The 20,503-nt window shown below is 32.0% G+C and overlaps 3 protein-coding genes across 5 annotated transcripts; 2 read left to right on the plus strand and 1 right to left on the minus strand.

Annotated features, from left to right (window-relative positions):
- Positions 1-1,168: 1,168 nt before the first annotated feature.
- On the plus strand, positions 1,169-2,636 carry LOC112044027 (uncharacterized). Its single transcript, XM_024079746.2, has 2 exons — positions 1,169-1,944; positions 2,155-2,636. Exons 1-2 carry the CDS (start codon positions 1,617-1,619, stop codon positions 2,634-2,636), a joined length of 810 nt encoding a protein of 269 aa, XP_023935514.2. The 5' UTR covers positions 1,169-1,616.
- Positions 2,637-3,442: 806 nt separating this feature from the next.
- LOC112044026 (cytochrome c oxidase assembly factor 6 homolog) lies at positions 3,443-11,275 on the plus strand. Of its 3 annotated transcripts, XM_052886167.1 has the most exons (9): positions 3,475-3,580; positions 3,768-4,203; positions 4,335-4,447; positions 4,523-4,606; positions 5,205-7,391; positions 7,470-7,611; positions 8,157-8,347; positions 8,986-9,212; positions 9,733-11,275. In XM_052886167.1, the coding sequence occupies exons 4-9, from the start codon at positions 4,535-4,537 to the stop codon at positions 11,252-11,254; spliced, it is 4,341 nt and encodes a 1,446-aa protein (XP_052742127.1). In that variant the 5' UTR covers positions 3,475-3,580; positions 3,768-4,203; positions 4,335-4,447; positions 4,523-4,534; the 3' UTR covers positions 11,255-11,275. The 3 variants fall into 3 exon arrangements, with proteins under 3 accessions (XP_052742128.1, XP_052742126.1, XP_052742127.1); XM_052886166.1 differs by lacking the exons at positions 3,768-4,203; positions 4,335-4,447 and having other exon boundaries at positions 3,456-3,580; XM_052886168.1 differs by lacking the exons at positions 4,335-4,447; positions 4,523-4,606; positions 5,205-7,391; ... (2 more) ...; positions 8,986-9,212; positions 9,733-11,275 and having other exon boundaries at positions 3,443-3,580; positions 3,768-4,110.
- Positions 11,260-14,326, minus strand: LOC112044028 (N-alpha-acetyltransferase 38-B, NatC auxiliary subunit). Its single transcript, XM_024079748.2, has 4 exons — positions 14,033-14,326; positions 12,960-13,059; positions 12,351-12,483; positions 11,260-11,502 (listed from the first exon to the last, which is right to left on the minus strand). The coding sequence occupies exons 2-4, from the start codon at positions 12,996-12,998 to the stop codon at positions 11,357-11,359; spliced, it is 318 nt and encodes a 105-aa protein (XP_023935516.1). The 5' UTR covers positions 12,999-13,059; positions 14,033-14,326; the 3' UTR covers positions 11,260-11,356.
- Positions 14,327-20,503: the final 6,177 nt, after the last annotated feature.

Below are 20,503 nucleotides of genomic sequence, written 5' to 3' on the forward strand. Positions count from 1 at the left end.
GTGCCTAGTTTTTTTTGTCTCATCACTACAAAGACAAACAGTTGGCATAACCTTGAAACAGCGTAGTTCAACAACCTTGTACGCCAGTTCGATATTACATCGAAAATTCGATCACGATCGGTCAGAAACGCAATCTCTGAGCGGCCGTATTTTAATGAAAAAATGCTTAATATATCATAGCCTTCTGGTCGCCATTTTTTTTCCCGATTGTGTAATAGTGCCGTAGGCTCCACAAGGGACCTCAGCGGCGTCACCGGAAGGTTTAGGTGAGCGAAGAAGCATCGCCTGATGGGGTCCGAAGGCAGAAGCAGAGTAGATGGACGAAACGACTCTCTAACGGCGTCTCCTCTGAGACTCGGACCTCGGGGTCGCAAAACCAAGTCCTTGTGATAAAAAGTCACATGGGCTTACTACTTGACCAACTAATAAGGCAGTTTGCTTGACACGCTCAAAAATAAAGTAAGAATTATTGTGACTTGTACCAAGATTTCATTATACCAGTTGGTACGTATATTTTTTGTTTTTTATTTAAATTAGCGCATGGATGTATTGCCAAAAGCTGATGATTATGATGAGATATTAGCATAGCTGGGCATTAACTCGTTAATCCGTTAATCGTTAATTAACGAAGTTAACATTTTGATTAACGGATTAACTTTTAAGTTAACTTTTAAAAATGTTAACGAACCCGTTAACTTCCGTTAATATGCAGAAGTCCGTTAATCGTTAATCCAATGCCTACTATTTACCGCGCGACGCGATTAACAGGTTTAGACAAGTAAAGAAATGATGAAAGATTTTTTTTTCAAAGAAATCAACAAATTACTATATTTATGTCAAAATTATAGATAAAATCGACTAAAAAACAAATTATGGCACTTTTTCCCAGTGCTCACCCTTATTTTTCCAATGGGGATCTCTCACAATGATATAAAAATGCAATATTTACCAGTCATATTAACGGATTAACGATTAACGTTAACTTGCGTTAATTCTTCCGGAATGTAACGCTTTAACGTTTAACGAAGCTAACTTTTTTTGTAGCGGATTAACGATTAACGAAGTTAACTATTTGATTAACGGTGCCCAGCTATGGATATTAGCCATAGATTATCAATCAGTAGGTAGATAATAATTATCTTAGATATCTACCCAATGAAGCAAATAATGTGGTTCTATATGTTGCAAATTTTTATAACTATTGATATGATGCGATTTCCTTGCGCATCAAATTCAGCATTTTATATAGATATTTTTTTACACGTCTGATTTGAGCCAAAGTCTGAATTTTGCACCGGACTTAGGTACGGTGTTCCTACAGACTTTGATTACCTACTTAATTGGTTTTAGGGTTTTATTGTTACTCTTCTTTGATTGATAATTTTACTTAAAGTACAGACACTCAATTTTAACTCTCTAAATTATACCTTGTAGGTAATAAAGATATCTATGTTTTGTTGACCATAATGCATTAATCTTATCGGCCTCGTTACACAGTACCTAAGTTATAATCAAATGCGTAACCAGTAAGTTATAATCAAATACTTCGTAACCTTGACGTATTGACAAAAATAAACTAATAGTCGCTTACTAGCATTAATAAAGTGATAAATAAAATGTCGGATAGAATTACTGAAATATTTAATAACGATGGAAGAAAGGAAAAATTCACGTATTCGTTAGAAATAACGCCAGGTGTAAAGGAAGAAGAATTGGAAAATTTGAATTTGGAACCAACTTTCTTTTCTATAACATGGCATGCGTATGCGCATGGATGCAAAGACTTCGACATAGAACCTTTAAAATTAGCAAAATATTTAAGAAGTAAAAAGAAAAATGTACTACTGCACATTTCTTGTGCTAACGTGAAAAAGGATTATATAGATAAACTATTGGTACTACTCAAAGAAATGGGAATTTGTAACCTTTTTATCATTTTAGGAGGTTAGTGTACCTAATGTTTATTTTCTAAACTTTAACTTTGTTGTAATTTCGAAATTAAACTAGGTATGTATCGTAATATTCATATTGAAATTTTATTATAAAACACACGTGATTCATAGTCGGAGTATGCCCGACTAGTTTCGATCCCATACGAGGCTCTTAGTCATGAACTGGTTCTTGCAACTGACAACAATTTTGTTTTAATTTCAGAAAAATTTGATTCCAGCCATTCTGACTTCGAAGGCAGCAAAGCTATGATCACTTACATAAGGCAACGCACTGGAGATTATTTTTGCATAGGTGTTGCTGGTTTTCCTGGTCGCGAAGGAAATATTTTGCAATTGAAAGAAAAAACAGACTCTGGGGCTGACTTTATATTAACTCAGGCATTTTTCGAGTGCGATGAATTAATACAATTTGTTACCGGCTGTAAAGAAGCTGGCATAAACGTGCCAGTGATTCCGGGTGTATTTCCGTTTGAAACGCAAACTGAATTAGAAGGTTTTGTAAGATTGTGTAAAGTTCACATCACAGAAGATATCATAAGAAATCTGAATAATCAATCAGGAATTGAAATAGTCGTCGGGTTAGTTAACCAAATCATTCTGCGACTTGATATAAGGCATTTTCATTTCTTTACTTTGAATAAAATGTCTAGAATAACCACCTTGATAAACTTGCTAAGTAAATAAATTAAAAATTAAAATAAAGAAACTTCTTTTCATTTGAAATATATCCATTACGTTTTAAGAAAGGAATCGCTTTCTTTCATAGATGTACCTAATATACCTACTCTTCTCATTAGATTTATTACGTACCTATCGAGAACGAGAAGAGAAGAGAAGAGTAGAAACGGCAAACGTTGTTTTGCCTTGCCTTGCGGCGCTCAAAAGAGAAAATTTCCACATCTCAATGTTAGTTGTGGTCAGCAACGGACGATATTTAAACAAATAATACATAAATATCGTCTACAATGTCGAGTTTAGGAAGTGTAAAATCTATATTATACATTTTGTAGCCTGATAATTGGATCACTTTTTCGGTGATTATGTAGGGACGTAACCGATCTATAGTATAAAATAATTATCATTGGTAGAATAATCAAAAATCACTATCCTACTTCTACCATATCTCTAATCTCTAAACCCCTACGATACTTCTACTCTATCAGTAACCTACCCATATTCCCTACTCTACCACTACCTCACCACTCTACCCCTGCCATATCACTACTTTTGTCAAAATTTTCTCAACGTTTAGACTTTAGACCTTCCCGGGACTACGACAAACATTTCAAAACCAAAATCAGCTAAATTGGCCCAGCTGTTCTCAAGTTTCAGCGAAACAAATTAACAGCAATTCATTATTTTATATATTAAACTTTATCTCGGACGAATTCTATGACCGAAAATAAAGAATAGACAGTGAATTAAATTGCTCTTAGTATCCGCAAAATTGTTAGTCTGTGATTGACAGCTGACAGTTGCCAGTGATGACATTGACATAATAAGCAAAATTATCGGCGGTCGGCCCTTCAGATTTTTTTAGCGAGGTTATAATTTGCTCCTACAAGAAAAAAAGACTAATTCAATTATTTAAATCACCACCTTAATCAAAATTTGTTTTTTGTATAAAAGTAAGTAGTTTTGTTAATATTTATCTCAAAATATTAAGAATAAGCGTGATACACGAATTTTATTGGGTTCTGTTGTACACTTTTCATAGTTGCAGATTAGAGGCTTTAATTAGCCGAATTATCAATTATAATATACAGGAATCAAAGAAAGTGAAGTTCAATTACATAAATCGTATTTCCGTTTTAGGTGCATAGCTATCAAAGATGTCTTTCCCTGATAAACAACAACGAAAAACTTGTTGGGACTCTAGAGACCGTTACTGGGAGTGCTTAGACGATGAAAACATAAAAGACAGTTCATTAAAGCCAAAAGTGTGCGCTGAGCTTAGGAGAATATTCGAAAAGTCGTGTCCGGCTAAATGGGTGACCCATTTTGATAGGAAGAGAGATTACGACTTATTTAAACAAAAAATGCAAAAAGAGGGTTTTGAACCTATAAAAGACAGTGGCTCATAGAACATTAATCTATTTCAATGTTATTGTAAATATAGTTTATTTTATTTAGTGAAGTAAATCATTTTTCTTTCAAATTGGCTTTTATTTATACATATTTCATTAAATATCTGAGTGTAGATTATTTGAAAGTTCACTTAAAAAGGCAGTGAGATGTTATTACTCTAAAGGTAGATATCCTGTTGGATTTATCTAATATTCACTCAGAATACTCAAAAAGTAGGATGTAACTTTAAAATAAACATTATTTTACATTACCATGATAAATTATAATTGACATGATTCTTGTTGTCTGAGATAGATGATTTCAAGCTTACATCCAATTGAGGATATCTGGATACTGGAGAGAATATCTGTGGAAAACATCAGTTGCTTAGACTTCACTCTTGTGTAATAACATCTCATTGTAAAAAGGTATTATACAACTTTTCCTGAATGTATATTTTGTGTTTGAAAGTACATTTAATACTTAATTATGATTATTTACAGAGATCACTTAATATGGACCTGTGGAATAATGTTATTGTAAAACTTGATGTGCACACTAAACAAATAAAAACTGAAGATTTACAGGTAAATATGCCTTTCCTTGCCAACAAAGATTCTTTTTTTTAATTGTGTATGTGCCTCAGGCTCCATAGGGCAACCTCAGTAGCATGCGGCGGAGAGGGGCAGAATGACTTTCTCTAAGTACATTAAAATAACAAAACATTCATGTTAGTTGAAGTGCAAATAGTTTTGCATTAATGATTTTAAACATTCTTAACTAGTTTGTATCAAAAAACCTGTTAGCTTGCCTCGAGTTTCAATAGAATACAAGGAAAAAACAAGGAGATTGAAATAGCAATAGTCTTTGGATCGAGGAACAAAATATTTTTTTATGATAATCAAACTTTGTGTACCTATGTGACATAACAAGCCATGATTGTACGGCCACATTACACTCACTGTTGACCATCACTTCCAAAATTTGAAAAATATTGAAAGTATGGTCATTAATGAATATTTAATTCCTGAACCTGAGGATTATTAAATTGGCAGAGTTTATAGCACTATTTATAAAATTTATTGTTTCTTGCTAGTCCCACTAAAACTCACTAAAAATCATGTAAATGCTGAATAAAATCAATTGAGTATCTTGTATTGTAGTGTTAACATTCTTAATTTGCAGGATGTTATGCAGATTGTTAAGAAAACTGCAACTATTATGAATGAGCAATTAGATGAAAGTTGCACAAAAATTTTAGCAAAACTATGGCACCATTTGACTTCTGAACTCGATCAATTTGATGATCAATTGCTTTGCTGTACTTGTTTTTATTCAGCACTTAGCAATTCTAAAACACAGGAGTGGTATTTGAATAAAGCGTTGCAGATAATAAATCAAGAAATATTTTTGAAACAATTAAAAAGTGATGAAAAAAGTAATACTTCCATAGCAGTATCATTATGCTATGGTATGTTTCAGTCTTCATATCTTACACATCATAGAGATAAACCTCTAAAGGAAGTAGAAAGTCTGTTAAACGCAACATTTGAGTTAATGACGTTAATGGCATATGATTATTCTCAATACACATTTATTGTTTTTAAAATTATGACTGCATTTAAAAAAGCAATCAACACTCCATTCCAAGAAATATTATTTACCACAGAAAGGAAAATAAAACTGCTCAATGTAGTTAATCACAACTGGGAAAATCCCATAACTGGTGTGAGAAATTTAAATCGAATTATATTTCAAATGGTGTTACTAGTACTTGATAAAGATATGTATGAAAAAGTATTAATTGAAATTAATGGATTTTATTGGAACAAAGCTAAATATCTTATGCTTACTGAGATTATTGAACATGATAACAGTAACATTGAAGATTTAGTTGTAAGAAACCACTGGATTCATGGTTTGGTGAAAAGTTTGGGTAATCCTGGATTGGTTTCGGCTGGTGCTGATATGTATTATTCAATTTTGAAAAAACTAATTTCAGAAAATAGTTGGATAAAACTATTTCTAAGTAATATTATGGAAATATTAACTGGAAAATCAGTTAAAGCTATTGAAAACTTTACTAACTATTGGTGCTTAACAACCTTTAAGAAATTCCCAACATTGGCACACATTCTTATTGGGGAACTAAAAATTGTAAATGACACTGATTTAAGCTTATTTAAGCTTCATAGCTGGATTTCTCTAACAAAACAAGCTAATAAATTGGCATTAATTGATAGAACATGGTCAGATGAAAATGGCGAAATGGTGATTTCTTGTTTGGAACACTCTAATACATCAGTGAGGATGTTAGCTTTTGAAATTGTTTGTGTATCCCACAAAAAAGGATTGCCACCTGACATTGAATTTCAGGAAGTGTTAAAGTTTTTACACAATAATGTAAATTCAGATTGCACGGTACTAAGGTTAAGTACATTAAATAACTTAGCAAACTTCTTTATAACATTACATACTTCATTTATAAATTATTATAAAAACGGAGAAGAGCTTCATGGTTTACTAAACTTTTGCAAAAAGTTGCAGATGTTTATTATCGAATCTTTAAATCTGAATGGTAATTATCAACGGAAAATCACAACTGTGAAAATCGCACACTTAATGTTAAAACATTTTAATGAAGTTCCAAGAAAGAAGCAGAAACAAACTAGAGACGCTAGCAAATGTTTAATTGGTTATTTGAAAGAAAACGATCATTGGTTGCTGAATTCAACAGATTATATCATGAAACTTATAAGTTTATTAAAAGATCCTGCTTCTGATATACATGATTGTACTCTTCAACTGTTGTTAGACTTTTATTTGCCAGATATAAGTGACACAAATACAATGAACCATTTAATAGAAGAGAGTTTCAAATGCATGAAAAGTAAATTTTTCTTTGAAATCAGTTGTGGGTTAAATATATTTAAACTTATTATTAACGTTCTAATACAGAAAAAGTCTGTTGTAGCTGAGTTTAGAAATATTGAAGATGTTTTCAAGTTTGCATATAATGAAATTAATACAGAATACAATGCCAAAACAAATGTAGTTGAATCCATAGCAAGTGGCAAGCAAATGCATTCATTTTTGAGTCTAATGTACATAATTTTTGATGTTATTATTAAAAATTCTTATAAAATGAAGATACCGAGTGATACCATGATTATAATGTTAAATATTATAAAAAGTATTTCTAATGAGTTTGCTTGGGAAGGAGACACAAATACTAGTTCAGATTTTCTCAAAATGAATGACAAAATATTGTCTTTAATTAAAAAATCTAACTTCGGCAAAAATACAAACGATGAAATAAAGATTTCAGGTTTTTACCAAATTGTTTTAAATTGCTTGTGGTTGAATGTTAAGGTATTCTACAATATTAAAGAAAATGTTTTTGGTTTTTAAATCTGATCCTTATCTAATCTTAGATGTTTCAATTTTTAGGCATCATGTGAATTAGCAGCAATTTTAATTCAATATAACAAAGACGATGCACAACTTTGTGAAGAAAGTTTAAATATTATTGCACATGTTCTTGAAACATCGAGACATAAAGGTGCAATAGAGGCAGCTGGTACTGCACTTGGTAAATATATGAATATTCAGATTATAATATAGTATACTCCAAAATATTATCTCCTATTAATCTATGACGTCCCTAGGTTTAGGTCATACATAAAGTACGGTAAAATCAAAACACGTAAGGCGACTTCGGATGAGTTCAAGGCGCGCTGAGTGATGCCGCCGCGCCCTTACGTGACCGGTGATACCTAAAATCTTGTATTGCAGACGACGTTCGGAAACGTCATAAAGATTGCATCCAACTAAAAATAATATTAGCTAATATTTGTTCATGATTATCAACCCATATTCAGCTCACTCCTGAGCTTGGATCTCCTCTCTTGAATGAGAGGGGTTACACACACAGAAAATCAAGAAAATTTTCTGGTCTGCTGGTTTCCTTACAATGTTTTTCCTTCACCGTTTGAGACACATGATATTGTTCATATAATATTTGTTATTAAAATATAATAAGAAATCGCAAGTTAACGTAAGTAAGTTAGTTAATGCCATATATTTGACCTTTATATGGTTTGTTTTGTTCAATTTAGTTTACTTTCTGTTCAACAGGTCAAGGCATTCGATATCTAACAGCTTCAGAAGTCGAATTTAATGTGTCTGAATTGCCTTTGTCTTTACTAAAAAGAAAATTAGATGAACTCCTACTTGAAACGACTAAGATGTCATCTGTTACTAGACGAGGCGCGGGTCTATCTATAATGATTCACAGAATAGTTAGCAATGATGTTAAAAAAGGAAAAGTATGTTGTTTTATTTATCATTATAGCTAAATACAGGGTAGAGTATCTCATCTCATATATACATTATATATCTACTTATCATCTCTTTCTGATTTTTATTTTCAATATAAATTATGTCACTTATAATCAAAAATCTATCCCCCATAGTTAAATGAAGACCCCCCACCAGGTGGACTGACAACATCAAGTGAGTCGCAGGGAGTCGCTGGATGCAGGCGGCACAGCATCGTGATGTTTGGGAGTCCCTATAAAAGGCCTATGTCCTGCAGTGGACGTCAATCAACTGATATGAAGATGATGATGATAGTTAAATGAATTATTGAGGAATTCAGTGTTCTTTACTTTTGTGTCTTTTTTTGCGTTCATAGCCTGACACTAGTGCTATTTGATCTAACTATTCTGATCTATTTTGATCGTTAAACAAGCACTTTAGATAAATGCACACCTGAGATGGTTCTCCTAAGTCTACCCTCCATTTGGCCATCTTATGTTAGTTAATTTTTAACCGACTTCAAAAAAAGAGGAAGTTCTTGTATTAAAATCATAATAACTGAAATAAGTCTTTGAAGTCGGTTTAATTTTCATGTTAAAAAGATTAAGCCATATTGTAATCCCTGATATATCTTACTGTTTTCCAGCCTTTGTTTCATTATTTCATGAAAACAATACTTATCACTTGCAACAACGCACAAGAGACTTGTATTGAAGAAAGTAATGCAGAGAAAGATTTGCCAAAAGCAATTTATATACATTTCTTAACGAGAATTGTTATGGACAGTAGTTTAGCTTCGGACATGATGTACTACTCCGCTGAATTGGTTGAACTTGCATTTAATAATCTTACTAATCCGCAGTGGCAAATAAGGTGGGTTTACCTTATTATACCATCATAATTTAACGACTTCTGGCGCAGTTGAAGTGATGTGGATCTCAACAGAGGTCTTGAGTACGATTCTGAGCTTGAGGCAGTTTATTTTATGTCATAAATTGGCTCAGGTCAGATCTGGTGGTAAGGATCGGCCGTGGTTAGCCTACTAGCAAGGACATGCCGCCAAGCGATTTAGCGTTCCGGTACGATGCCGCGTAAAAACTTAATTGCTTCTATCTTAGACTACATTGTCACTTAACATCAGACGAGATTGCAGTCAAGCGGTTACTTGTCATAAAAAAAAACGGATACACTAGAATTATAAGCCAATTATGATAGAGATAATGATAGAAGGCTGTGAAGGTATAATAACGAGGCATCATAAAACAAACAAGTAAATGCAAATTGGGATTTTGTCTGTTTGTTATGCTAAAACCATGAAATAAATGATTCTTGGTTAAGCCGTAAGTTTGATTATGTTATATTTACATATAATTTAAATATTAATGTATTTTAGGAACGCAGCATTGCAGTTGTATGGCGCTCTGATTCCAAAACTGATTGGTCAAAAAAAGCCAACTGGGACAGATGAAATATTATCATCTGTGGCTTGTGACGAGTTTAGAACACATTCTATAAAACTATGGAATTTTATAATCCAACAATTAAAAACCGATACACACAAAGATGTTATTAATGCACACTCCAATTTAGTGCCAATATTGAATACTTTGGCAAACTTTGCACAAAGATACAACTTTTCTTATGATTTGGATGATCAAATTGATTCAGATATGAATTTGCTACCAAACATTTTGACTCTTTTGGGTAGTCCGATATATACAGTAAGAAGGCTAACGGCAAAAGCTATTCTAAATATATACTCATTTGAAATAATATTGAATAATATCAAAAAGGTAACGATCGCTTCAGAAAATTATCTTCATGGAATTCTTATGGTAATTGGAAATTGTTATGATCTTTACTCCAATGAGGAATTACATAAAAATCAACTGGATTCCGTGAGAAATGAGTATTGTAAAATTTTATCAAAAAGAACTCCTTCTTGTTTGTGTCAATGGAGTTTGGAAAAATTGTTTTCTGAAAATATCCCAGAAATAACCATTGATGTAATTAAAAATATTTTAACTGAAGGTACAACTAAATGTTATGAACCTGGTGCTTTTCTGTGGATGAATCAAAAAATTGAAAAATGTTTACAAAACATGCCATGGAGCATTCTACCAGAAGTTATGTCATTACTAATGAATACTCAGGATTTTGAAATTTACATTAAAATAATACTACACAGGTTAAAAAATTGTGATATTGTACCAGAAAAGGTCCTTGTACATGCAAGTGATGTTTTGTTATCTTCAAACACAAAGAACAAAACTTCTGTGATATGGAAAACACTATATTACATATCTCTCAAAATACATTCCAATATACAAATACCAAGTTGCTACTTACAAGATCATTTAAGCTATAATGTTTCATACAATACAAGGTATTTGGTTCCTTATGCTACAAGGACCTTTGCAGCACAAGGGAATAATGCAAATTTATTACTGTGCTCAGAAAATATATTTCTGATGTGTAACCCTGAAAATAATGATATTGATATGAGATATACAGCTGCAATAGCGAACAATGAGCTTGCAAATACATTCGCCAGTTGTAGTGATGACATTAAAATAAATGCTGTTAAATCTGCTGTGATACTTCTCCAAGATGAAGACGAAGACATAAGGGACTTGAGTGTAATGTTTTACAAAATACTAACACATCAAAATGTGGCCAAACATTCGTTTGTTTGTTTAAATAAAATACTAAAGAAAAAATTTTTGTGTGCACAATTCAATGACTCGATAACAAGTATTCAAAGTATTTGTAAAGATTTGTTAGATTTTATAGATTGTTTCAGTAATAGTAAATCTGACAAATTGAATCCATTTGCTAACGATTCAAAAAATATCTATCTCGAAATTAATACAGTAAAGCAATTATTGATGAGTTTAACTGATGAAAATGAATAAAATGGTTTTGGAAATTAAGAATTTTTTATTATATTATTTCTTATATGAATATGATATATTATGACTATGTTTGAATTATTATTTTGACTGTTTCAATTTATGTCATTCGTCATAGTAATACTTGGATGGTGGTGTAGTGTCATCTAATTGTATGGACACTATATGACGTCCAGGTACCATGACTAGTCCTAATACTCTTGGCTCCTCTGTTTCTCCATCAATACTTTTCTGATGTTCAGAACAGGCACCTGAAAAATTAAAATAATTTTAATTAAAATCTATGGAATTAATTTATTATTGTTGAGGTTTTGTATTAACTGGTGATTTATTAAGTGGTCAATATAAAATTAACACAATTAAGCTAGAACTTTTGAAGATGGATTGATATATTATTTCCATTGACCTCTTATAATAAAAGACACAATAAAAGTACAATCATGTAGAAAATGTCACTTAAAAACTGGGCAATTTTTTAATTAGCAGTTTTAGAATTATTGGTTAAGAAAATTATACCTAAAGGCCTTTAATATAGTCCGATATTCAATAAAATCCTAAATTCAGAGCAAATTCAACCTTGAGAATTGAGTTTAAGGTTGAATTTGCAAATGCGACTATGTGAATCGAGTGCACTCATTGAGTGGGGATGTTTTTTGGTCGCTGATTGTGCATCCATTTTTCAATAGGAGAGATTTAATTATTTCAATTTATGTTCTGTTATTATTACACATTTTAATTTACTTATTGCTTAGTTTAATTAAAGAAAACTTGTCCAGCCAAAATATAACACAGCAAAACCAAACCTTTCAATTAGCCTTGATGGCTACCTAGTTGGTGCACAAGTTACCATAAATAGCTAGTGGAAATTCAGGAACATAATATGTTTAACATAAACCTGATTGATCTCTTGTTTTAAGAGATCAAAGTCAAATTCGACAGTTTTTTTACAGCTAATATACAGGTTACTGCTAAATCTTAAAAGATATATCACAATGATACTACCATTTTGAGTTAAAGTAGTTTAAGATATTTGTATTTTAAAGATAATTGAAGCCTATTCAGGACAATTTGTAAACTAAATTATTGATATTGAACATACCTAATATAACATTAGCATCGCGATCTGTACACAAGAATATTCCTATAAGTACTCTGCCATCAGTCATTTCTATTCTGAAATTCATATTCAGCCATTTTCTCAACTTTGCTTTGCCGTCTAGTTCTTCAATAAGCTGAAAAGTGAAAAAAGAAACCTGTTACCTCGCAGAGCAGTGTGCTTAGCTCCATAACCCTGCTCTTATAAAAAGGAAGGTATGGCCCTGTAGAGAGCCATTGGCTGATAATGATCACAATATGGTAAGGTTAAACAAATAAATTTGCCTTTATGGCTAAATGTTATTCAGGACATTTTTATCCTCTTATACTTATCCAATATAGATCTATTGAGTAGAGTCTGAGTCCAACAAGTTTCCAAGGTAAATTTTAAACCTATTGGTTTTCTGTGTTCCAAGTTATTTGTTGTTGTGTCAAGTTCAATAGACTATAGGATTAAGATGCACAAAGAGAAAACAAAATAATTTCATCTATAAATAAGTTGAACTTTTCATCTAATTGCAACATATTTGTTTTTCATTTTATATTTAAATATCTTTATTGCAACAACAAAAGTTTTTAGTATAAATAATTGGTAGAGTAAATGATCACTTACTTTACTGTCTTCTATAACTTTTACACTTGATTCACTCATTCTCAGGTAATGTTTTTTTTATTCAGTGATGTTTATGTAGTTTAATAATGGTTGTCTTGACCTGAAGCAATAATACCATTACAATAAAAATTAATAATAAAAAGCACATTTCAATATAAAACAGTTATAGTTGTCTTCATAACCACTTCCTGAATGGCTCTCTAAGCCGAGGTCTGAGTCTCATAGGAGACGCCCTTAGAGAGCCGTTCCGTCCTCTATCTTTATTTCAGCCTTCTGGTCTCATCAGGCGATGCTTCTGCGCTCACCCAAACCCCCCGGTAACGTAGTGGTCCCACATGGAGCCATCGGCACTTACTCAACACGAAAAAAAAAATGTCTTCATATTATTCACTTTTTTAATGCTTAAACCTAAACAAACCTCCTCACAAATAAACTTTGAATATGATTTGTGAAGCTTTGAAGGTGTACATGCAAGGTACAACACACCTTCATTGTTTATAGAAATATTTTGGAGGGTTGAATAATATCAAACAAACAACAAAGTGTTTAAGTTTTTAGTTTCTACCACCTCATATTTAATTAGGTATTCAAACTATTGAAAGCATCTTGAATCCTTTAAATATGAGTAAGCCTATATCAGCTGCCCATAATGTGGCGATGAATGGGTTCTTTACCTACTTAAGGTTTGAATAGCATAAATAGTAATAAAATCAAATCAAATCAAAAATCATTTATTTCAAGTAGGCTCAGTTTACAAGCACTTTTGACACGTCAGTTGACTATTTGTAAAGATTCTACCACCTGTTCGGAAGGCAGGTTCTGCTGAGAAGATACCGGCAAGAAACTCAACAGTTTCTCTTTTGAAAAAGTCATACAGTATTATAATTTACAACTGAACTTCAGTGTCCATAAAGCTAGTTAAATATAACTAGCTAATCAGAGCAGATATATGAAGGACCATGGGAGTTAACACAGATTCTCTAGTGTGGTGTCATGTATGGGAAGAGCTTGAGCTCCAAATCAAATGGCAACAATACTAACTAATAGCCTCAGACAAATATTCTTGAACTTACCAATGCTATACACCAGTTAGAATTAGTTTTATTTTCAAGCAATTTGCATTTTCAATACCAAATATTTTTACAGAATTTCACATAACTTTGTAAATCACACACACACAATCTTTGTAATAAATATGTGTCAAAGCTAAGAGTTAGTCAACGTAATTTAAAGAACTATTTAATAGATAAGTAACGATGGTTTGTTTTAGCATAAATATAATTTTATAAATTCTTAATTGAATTTGAAATTTCAGTATGTTTATTTTTGAAAGATTTATTTTTTGAAGTTTTAACTGTCATCACAGACCACAAATGAAGCAGACCTCTGACTCAGAACAAAGCTTTGTGCTGGTTAGAAATTTTGTATGTGTGTATAAAAATGTCATTCATAAATATCTCGGACCTCTCTTTTACACTTGGGAAAAAATTAAATGTGGGGGGAAAGTCCTATCTCTTTCTAATTCAACACATGCATATAAATCGTAGTAAAATTAGGGATGTGCAAAAATCGTAATTAGAGAAATTAGTGCTGAACACACACACTTGTTGAAGATTTTTTAATATACCGATTTTAGAAATTTCCGGTTTTCTCTTACACTACTAGTGCACCTAAATTTATATTTACTTGTTAGATTTTAAGGAAAAGAAAAGCCTTTAATATATTTAAATCTATTTATTTTGTTATTGTCTGTTAATTGTGTAGTGACTCTACCACCGGTTCGGAAGGCAGAAGAGCCGGCAAGAAACTCAGTGGTTGCTCTTTAAAAAAAACATTATTTACAATTGTAATTATCATTCACAATCCCCAAAATTACAAATATTGTGTACATACAAATTTTAGGCTGGTGGAAAATCAATTACATATTGTTTTTCTATAACATTATGAGGATTCAATAAACAAATAAATTTGAGATAGAACAGTGTAACAGAATCAACATAATATTCTTAGTTCTTTACTATTTTTTTTTTACTTGACCTTGTAAATTATTAATTATAAATCATTTTAACTTAAGTATAATAGCAACCTCTTTTTAATGGGTCTCTGTAAATATTATTTATCATCACTAAAAACATATGAGGGTATATATTTCTAATGCCGGATCAGAGACCATTATAATAAAAATAAGTAAGTGTAAGTAAGGTTACCTAAAAACCTAATTAAAATTATGTAATTTATTGTCATACAAAACAAAGATTGTGAGTTTTGCAAAATTATAGTTTTAAAAACAATAAAAACACAAAGCACGTACAATACTGTGAAATCCCACATTGTTTCAGTATTAAACATTTTTTTTACAAATTTAGCAATTTTTTTACAATATACATTAGAATGTAATACAAAGGGCAAGATTTCTAATTAAAAGTACAACAAGGACAGGATATCACAGGAGGCACAGATTTGTTAGGACTTATACTTAATTATATGTATATTACTAGCAGACTTGACCATGGTTTTACCGGAATAGTAGTTTTGATTATAATGGGTGCTTGGCAGTATTTCCTATAACTCTGGGGTTACTCTTTAACGAAAATTAATACATAATAATAAATTTATATAATGACGTACATTAATACATATTTATAATTATGACGTAGCCAAGTTTTACGTATTTTAATGTTTGAAGATATAAAAAGATTTTATTTATTAGTTAAAAAAATATTAGTTATGCAGTTCGGTTCCTTTATGTGGACTCGTCGACACCTTGAAGTTATGGGAAATACTCCCGAGCAACCTGTATATGTTACAGATGTAGCTTTCTAGTAAAGAGTGGATTTCTAAAATCAGTAGTGTAAGTTTTTGAGTTAACTCTTAACAAACAAAAATCTATAATAATAGTCTATCAAAAAATAAATATAATAATAGAATACAAATACCTAATAACTTACTCTTACAAAAGTAATAGTTTGAAAGAATTCAAAATGGAAATTTGAAAGACTGATAAATAGCATGAAAAATAATCTTTAATTTAAATTCCAAGTTAAGAAAATATGAATATAAACATACGGTATGAAAAAATTACTGACTTTGGTGGTGTGTAGATCTATAGCTAGCACCTTAACTTACTTTATTTTTAAGCATATCTTCCATTTCCTTTCCTTTCTTTCTAGTATCTACATTGTGCATCTTCCTATTAAAATTAATACACCATTGTCTGACTTGCATTCTAATGACAAACAACCAAAAAGCGTTAAAAAAATCCAATTTATGCTTGTCACAAGATAAGAAAGAAGTATCGAGCCGACTTTTAAATACGTTAATTAAATCTGTGTAAATGTAAACGTTACAAATTTTTGGCTATATTTCTTCAATTAAATAAATACATTGTCATACAAGACTCAAAAGATTACGAGACGGATGATAAAAAATTCTGGTACTTGCATTATATTCTCTGGATTCAATTAAAGAGTGAAATGGTTCATTTACATCAGACAATAGTGCATTTTTACAACTTTGGCAGTCTGCACTATCTAGTTTTGAAAATAAATATCTGCAAATTGCACCTGCAAAAACACACCTTGAATTTGAAAAACGTTTTCGGAAGGAATATAAGTATCTATGAAATCTAAATTTTGATGTTGAGATGTGTAATCAATACATTGAATATCTATTTTTGGTCTATTAATTAAACTCCTGAGAGAACCAAGCATTTTATCTTTATCGCGAGAACAATTTGCATATATAGAACTATCAGATGTCATATCATTAATTAACAATGTCTTAAATGACGAAATAAAATTGTGACAATCTGGGTGTGTATTAGAGCCACCATGACCTCTGATTTGTGAAAAAAATTCCAGGGGATCCTGGTTTAATTGCTGAAGACTCAAGAAGTTAACGCCTGAAATGTTTTTAAAATCTTTACGGTTTTTATATCGTGACAAAAGTTACGTAATGAAATTGGCCTCATTTTTCTTGAGCCTCTAGCATCAAATTTCATTGATTGTAGTTTTTTCACTGCTTCATTCCAAAACTGAAAGTGATCTGATTCTAAAGATAAAGCATTACGTAAACTGGTACTTTTATGACCACCACCATTAAGGCTATCAAACAAATTGTTCATGAATAATATTATTTCAGCAGTGAAAAAGCCATTATCAATGTTAATAGGTGGGACACTATAATTATGGTCCATTCTAAATCGTTCGCATGTCATCAAATACATCGATAGAGAGATGTAGACTGTGTTGCTGAATACTTCTGCATGGTTGACCTGTAATGTAAAATGAAATTTGGTTAAAAATTGAACATTTAACACTGTACAATAGTATGAATAACATAATAGTTATTGTCTCGTTGGTCCAGTGCTTAGCCCGTGCGGATCACGAGGTACTAGGTTCAAGTTCTGCCTCATTGCCAAACCAAAATCTTGGAATTACCTAAATGGCCAACATTAATTAAATTAATAAAATCTTTTTAACAAAACGACTTCAAAATAACAAAAAAAAACTTAAAAGCGAAAAATAACATAGTATGTGCTACCTTCAGATTACTTTGAAGGCGGTGGCAAGTGAGTGACATAATAATCAAAGCCGTTTCTTTTAAATCCTAAAACTTGATTGATATGATTTAATCGGCTTAAGTTACTGAATTACTGTGTTGGTACTGCCTTCAAAATGATAACGTAAATGCTAATTTATATGGAATTGAAACAGTGCAGTAGTACCTATAGATGGCGCTGTTTCAATTCCTCATAAATTCGCATTTACGCTAACGCGACCGTCACGGTATCAAACTGCCACTAGCATCGTTTCTGATTCCATCGGCTGATATGATGATGACGATGATGATAAATTTGGAAAAAAATCCAACTCTATGGTTAGGAAAACAGGGGATGATTGAGTGTATACCCATTAATTGTAAAGTAAAACTACGCAGAACTTTCTTATAGTGAAGTAGATTTTGATTTTTGATTTGGCTAGGCATTTCACCCAAGCACATAAAACGCGCTGCCTTGGCCCACGCGCCTAATTATACCAACGCGTTTTTATTTTTAGTCGGTTAAAGTTTTTTGTTACAAAGATTTTATTTTTCTGTCTTTAGTGTGTCTTAGCATAGTGAACGAAAGCGCCACAGTACGGGAAAATTCGTTATTTTCATTTCAACACAAAATTACTGAACCGATTGTCATAAAAATTTAATGGAACCAATCTGGAACTATAATCTTTTAACAAAAAAGAATTTTTAAAATTGGTTAAGAAAAAACAAGTGTCGAATTGAGAACCTCCTCCTTTTTTTTAAGTTGCTTAAAAAGCCGTTAATTTGCATTTTTTTGTTCTAATAATACTTTTATATTGAATCTTCGGTAAAATAATACATAAGGTTATACATTTTTAAATATATATTCATCACGCGAAGACGCGTGATTCGTGTTTTTAACGTATTGCCACATTACTATTAGTAAAAAATAAACTTTAATAAAGTATTTTTCACTACTCTTGCTCAAAAACACTGTCATATTACCACTCCACAGCGGGGCTAAACAAGCATATTAGCCTCTAGGGGCTAAAGTAATTTTGATTTTTTAATTCTTGTCTGTTACGAGTACTAGCTAAGTACTAGCCTACTTTAAAACGGAGGAGGTTTTATTCGAAAATATAATATTCATTATAGGTAAGGCCCCGATTGTTTTGAAAAATAAATAAAAAACTTTAAATTGGAATAAAATGCACCGTTCTTGTCTGTGGACTGCGTTTATTTTTTTATTTCATTTTTATTGAGTTGCGAATATAGCGAGATTTGAAGACATGGGACATCCTTTACGGTGTAATACCTTTGCCTTTTTCTCATGTGAAAAAAATAAAATTAAAAAGCGGGAATTTAAAAAACAATTGGCGTGAATAATACACACTTGATTTTTTACAGAAATTCATTGTAAATTTGTGACCGTAACTTACATATTTTTCAACAATAATTGTTATTGTTGTTTTCATCTAGTGAGAATGGTGATCTTAATTTGGAGATGGATGAAATCTTCAATCTGTTACCATCAAAGTCGAATCATCTTCACAGTAGTCGGAAATTATGTTACCGGGTAAAAGCATTGTCCTTAATATCCAAAATTGTAGACTTTGTACATTTAATTTTCAATTAAAATAAATCATTGAACATGTACTATTTTATTTTCTCGCAATCGTAGTGAAAAGCAGAGTGTAACACATGGGGCTAAACCCATTATAAACTCGGTTTCTACTTAGGCGGACCTCGCCTTACGTCTCGGGCCCTAAAAATACCTCGTATATAATGGGTCTTTTTAGCCCCTTGTATAACAATCTACTATTTTAGAAGACTAGCGGATGGCCGCGACTTCGTCCGCCCTTAAACCTCTTCTTACGAAAACGGGAGTAACTTCTCCCGTTTTCCCTACATACGTTTACCCTTCACTACTCTGCTCCTATTGATCGTAGTGTGATGAAAAGTATACTATATCCAGGAGTATGAAGAATAATTGTACCAAGTTTCGTTAAAATCCGTTGAGCAGTTTTTGTTCCTATAACGATCATACACACAGACAGACAGACAGACCGACATTTGATGTTTTATTGTGACCAGAACGCGTTGTGAGCTATTTTTCCGCTCCGGTCCCGCTTTTGCTTTGAGCTATTCGGTGCGCGGCTGGATTTTGCGCTTTTTATGTGCTTGGGTATAATGCGGCGGCCACGGTCGGAGGCCCTACCACAAACCCCCGGCCGAAGGCCGGGGTATAATTAGGCGCGTGGGCCAAGGCAGCGCGTTTTATGTGCTTGGGTGAAATGCCTAGCCAAATCAAAAATCAAAATCTACTTCACTATAAGAAAGTTCTGCGTAGTTTTACTTTACAATTAATGGGTATACACTCAATCATCCCCTGTTTTCCTAACCATAGAGTTGGATTTTTTTCCAAATTTATCATTATCGTCATCATCATATCAGCCGATGGACGTCCACTGTAGGACATAGGCCTTTTGTAGGGACTTCCAAACATCACAATCCTGAGCAGTCCGTTTTGATAATTTTGTTGTTAGAAAGGAAATATAATGAAAAAAAATATATTTCGAATTAGGTCCCATATAAATTTCAAATACGAAAAAAAATCTAACCTTAATTGAATGTATACCTACCCATTTATTGTAAAGTAAACCCACAAATAACTTTTTATATTATAGTCAGATTTTAATATTTTTTCTTTTATAAGATATGACTTCAAAATTAGTCTCATATTAGTTTAAAAAAAAAGTTACTACCCTAAGGGTGAGAAAATAGGGGTGATATATTCATCATTAGCCGACGTCTCGCAGGTTCACCCGCGTAATTCTCTTTTCCGTGGGAATATGAAGCCTGTAAAACTAACAAATAATGGAGCTTTCTAGTATGTTAAAATAATTTTCATAATCGGTGTAGTAGATCAAGCGATTACCCCCTACAATACCCAAAACTTTACCTTTTTATAGTATTTTAGTAGAGGCCCCGCGGTTTCAGTCATGTAATGCCCGTTTCCTTAAGAG

The sequence above is a fragment of the Bicyclus anynana genome, chromosome 16 (assembly GCF_947172395.1).
Source record: "Bicyclus anynana chromosome 16, ilBicAnyn1.1, whole genome shotgun sequence".
NCBI classification, from domain to species: Eukaryota; Metazoa; Arthropoda; class Insecta; order Lepidoptera; family Nymphalidae; genus Bicyclus; species Bicyclus anynana.

What these genes read in the sequence shown, in the direction of transcription:
- LOC112044027 (XM_024079746.2), top strand. Translation starts at nt 1,617, where the DNA reads ATGTCGGATAGAATTACTGAAATATTTAATAACGATGGAAGAAAGGAA. An exon ending in CCTTTTTATCATTTTAGGAG is followed by an intron (nt 1,945 to 2,154) that starts GTTAGTGTACCT and finishes TTTTAATTTCAG; the next exon opens with AAAAATTTGATTCCAGCCAT.
- LOC112044026 (XM_052886166.1), top strand. Translation starts at nt 4,535, where the DNA reads ATGGACCTGTGGAATAATGTTATTGTAAAACTTGATGTGCACACTAAA. An exon ending in TAAAAACTGAAGATTTACAG is followed by an intron (nt 4,607 to 5,204) that starts GTAAATATGCCT and finishes CTTAATTTGCAG; the next exon opens with GATGTTATGCAGATTGTTAA. An exon ending in GCTTGTGGTTGAATGTTAAG is followed by an intron (nt 7,392 to 7,469) that starts GTATTCTACAAT and finishes TTCAATTTTTAG; the next exon opens with GCATCATGTGAATTAGCAGC.
- LOC112044028 (XM_024079748.2), bottom strand. Translation starts at nt 12,998, where the DNA reads ATGAGTGAATCAAGTGTAAAAGTTATAGAAGACAGTAAA. An exon ending in AAGTTATAGAAGACAGTAAA is followed by an intron (nt 12,484 to 12,959) that starts GTAAGTGATCAT and finishes TTCACTTTTCAG; the next exon opens with CTTATTGAAGAACTAGACGG. An exon ending in CGATGCTAATGTTATATTAG is followed by an intron (nt 11,503 to 12,350) that starts GTATGTTCAATA and finishes TTAATTTTTCAG; the next exon opens with GTGCCTGTTCTGAACATCAG.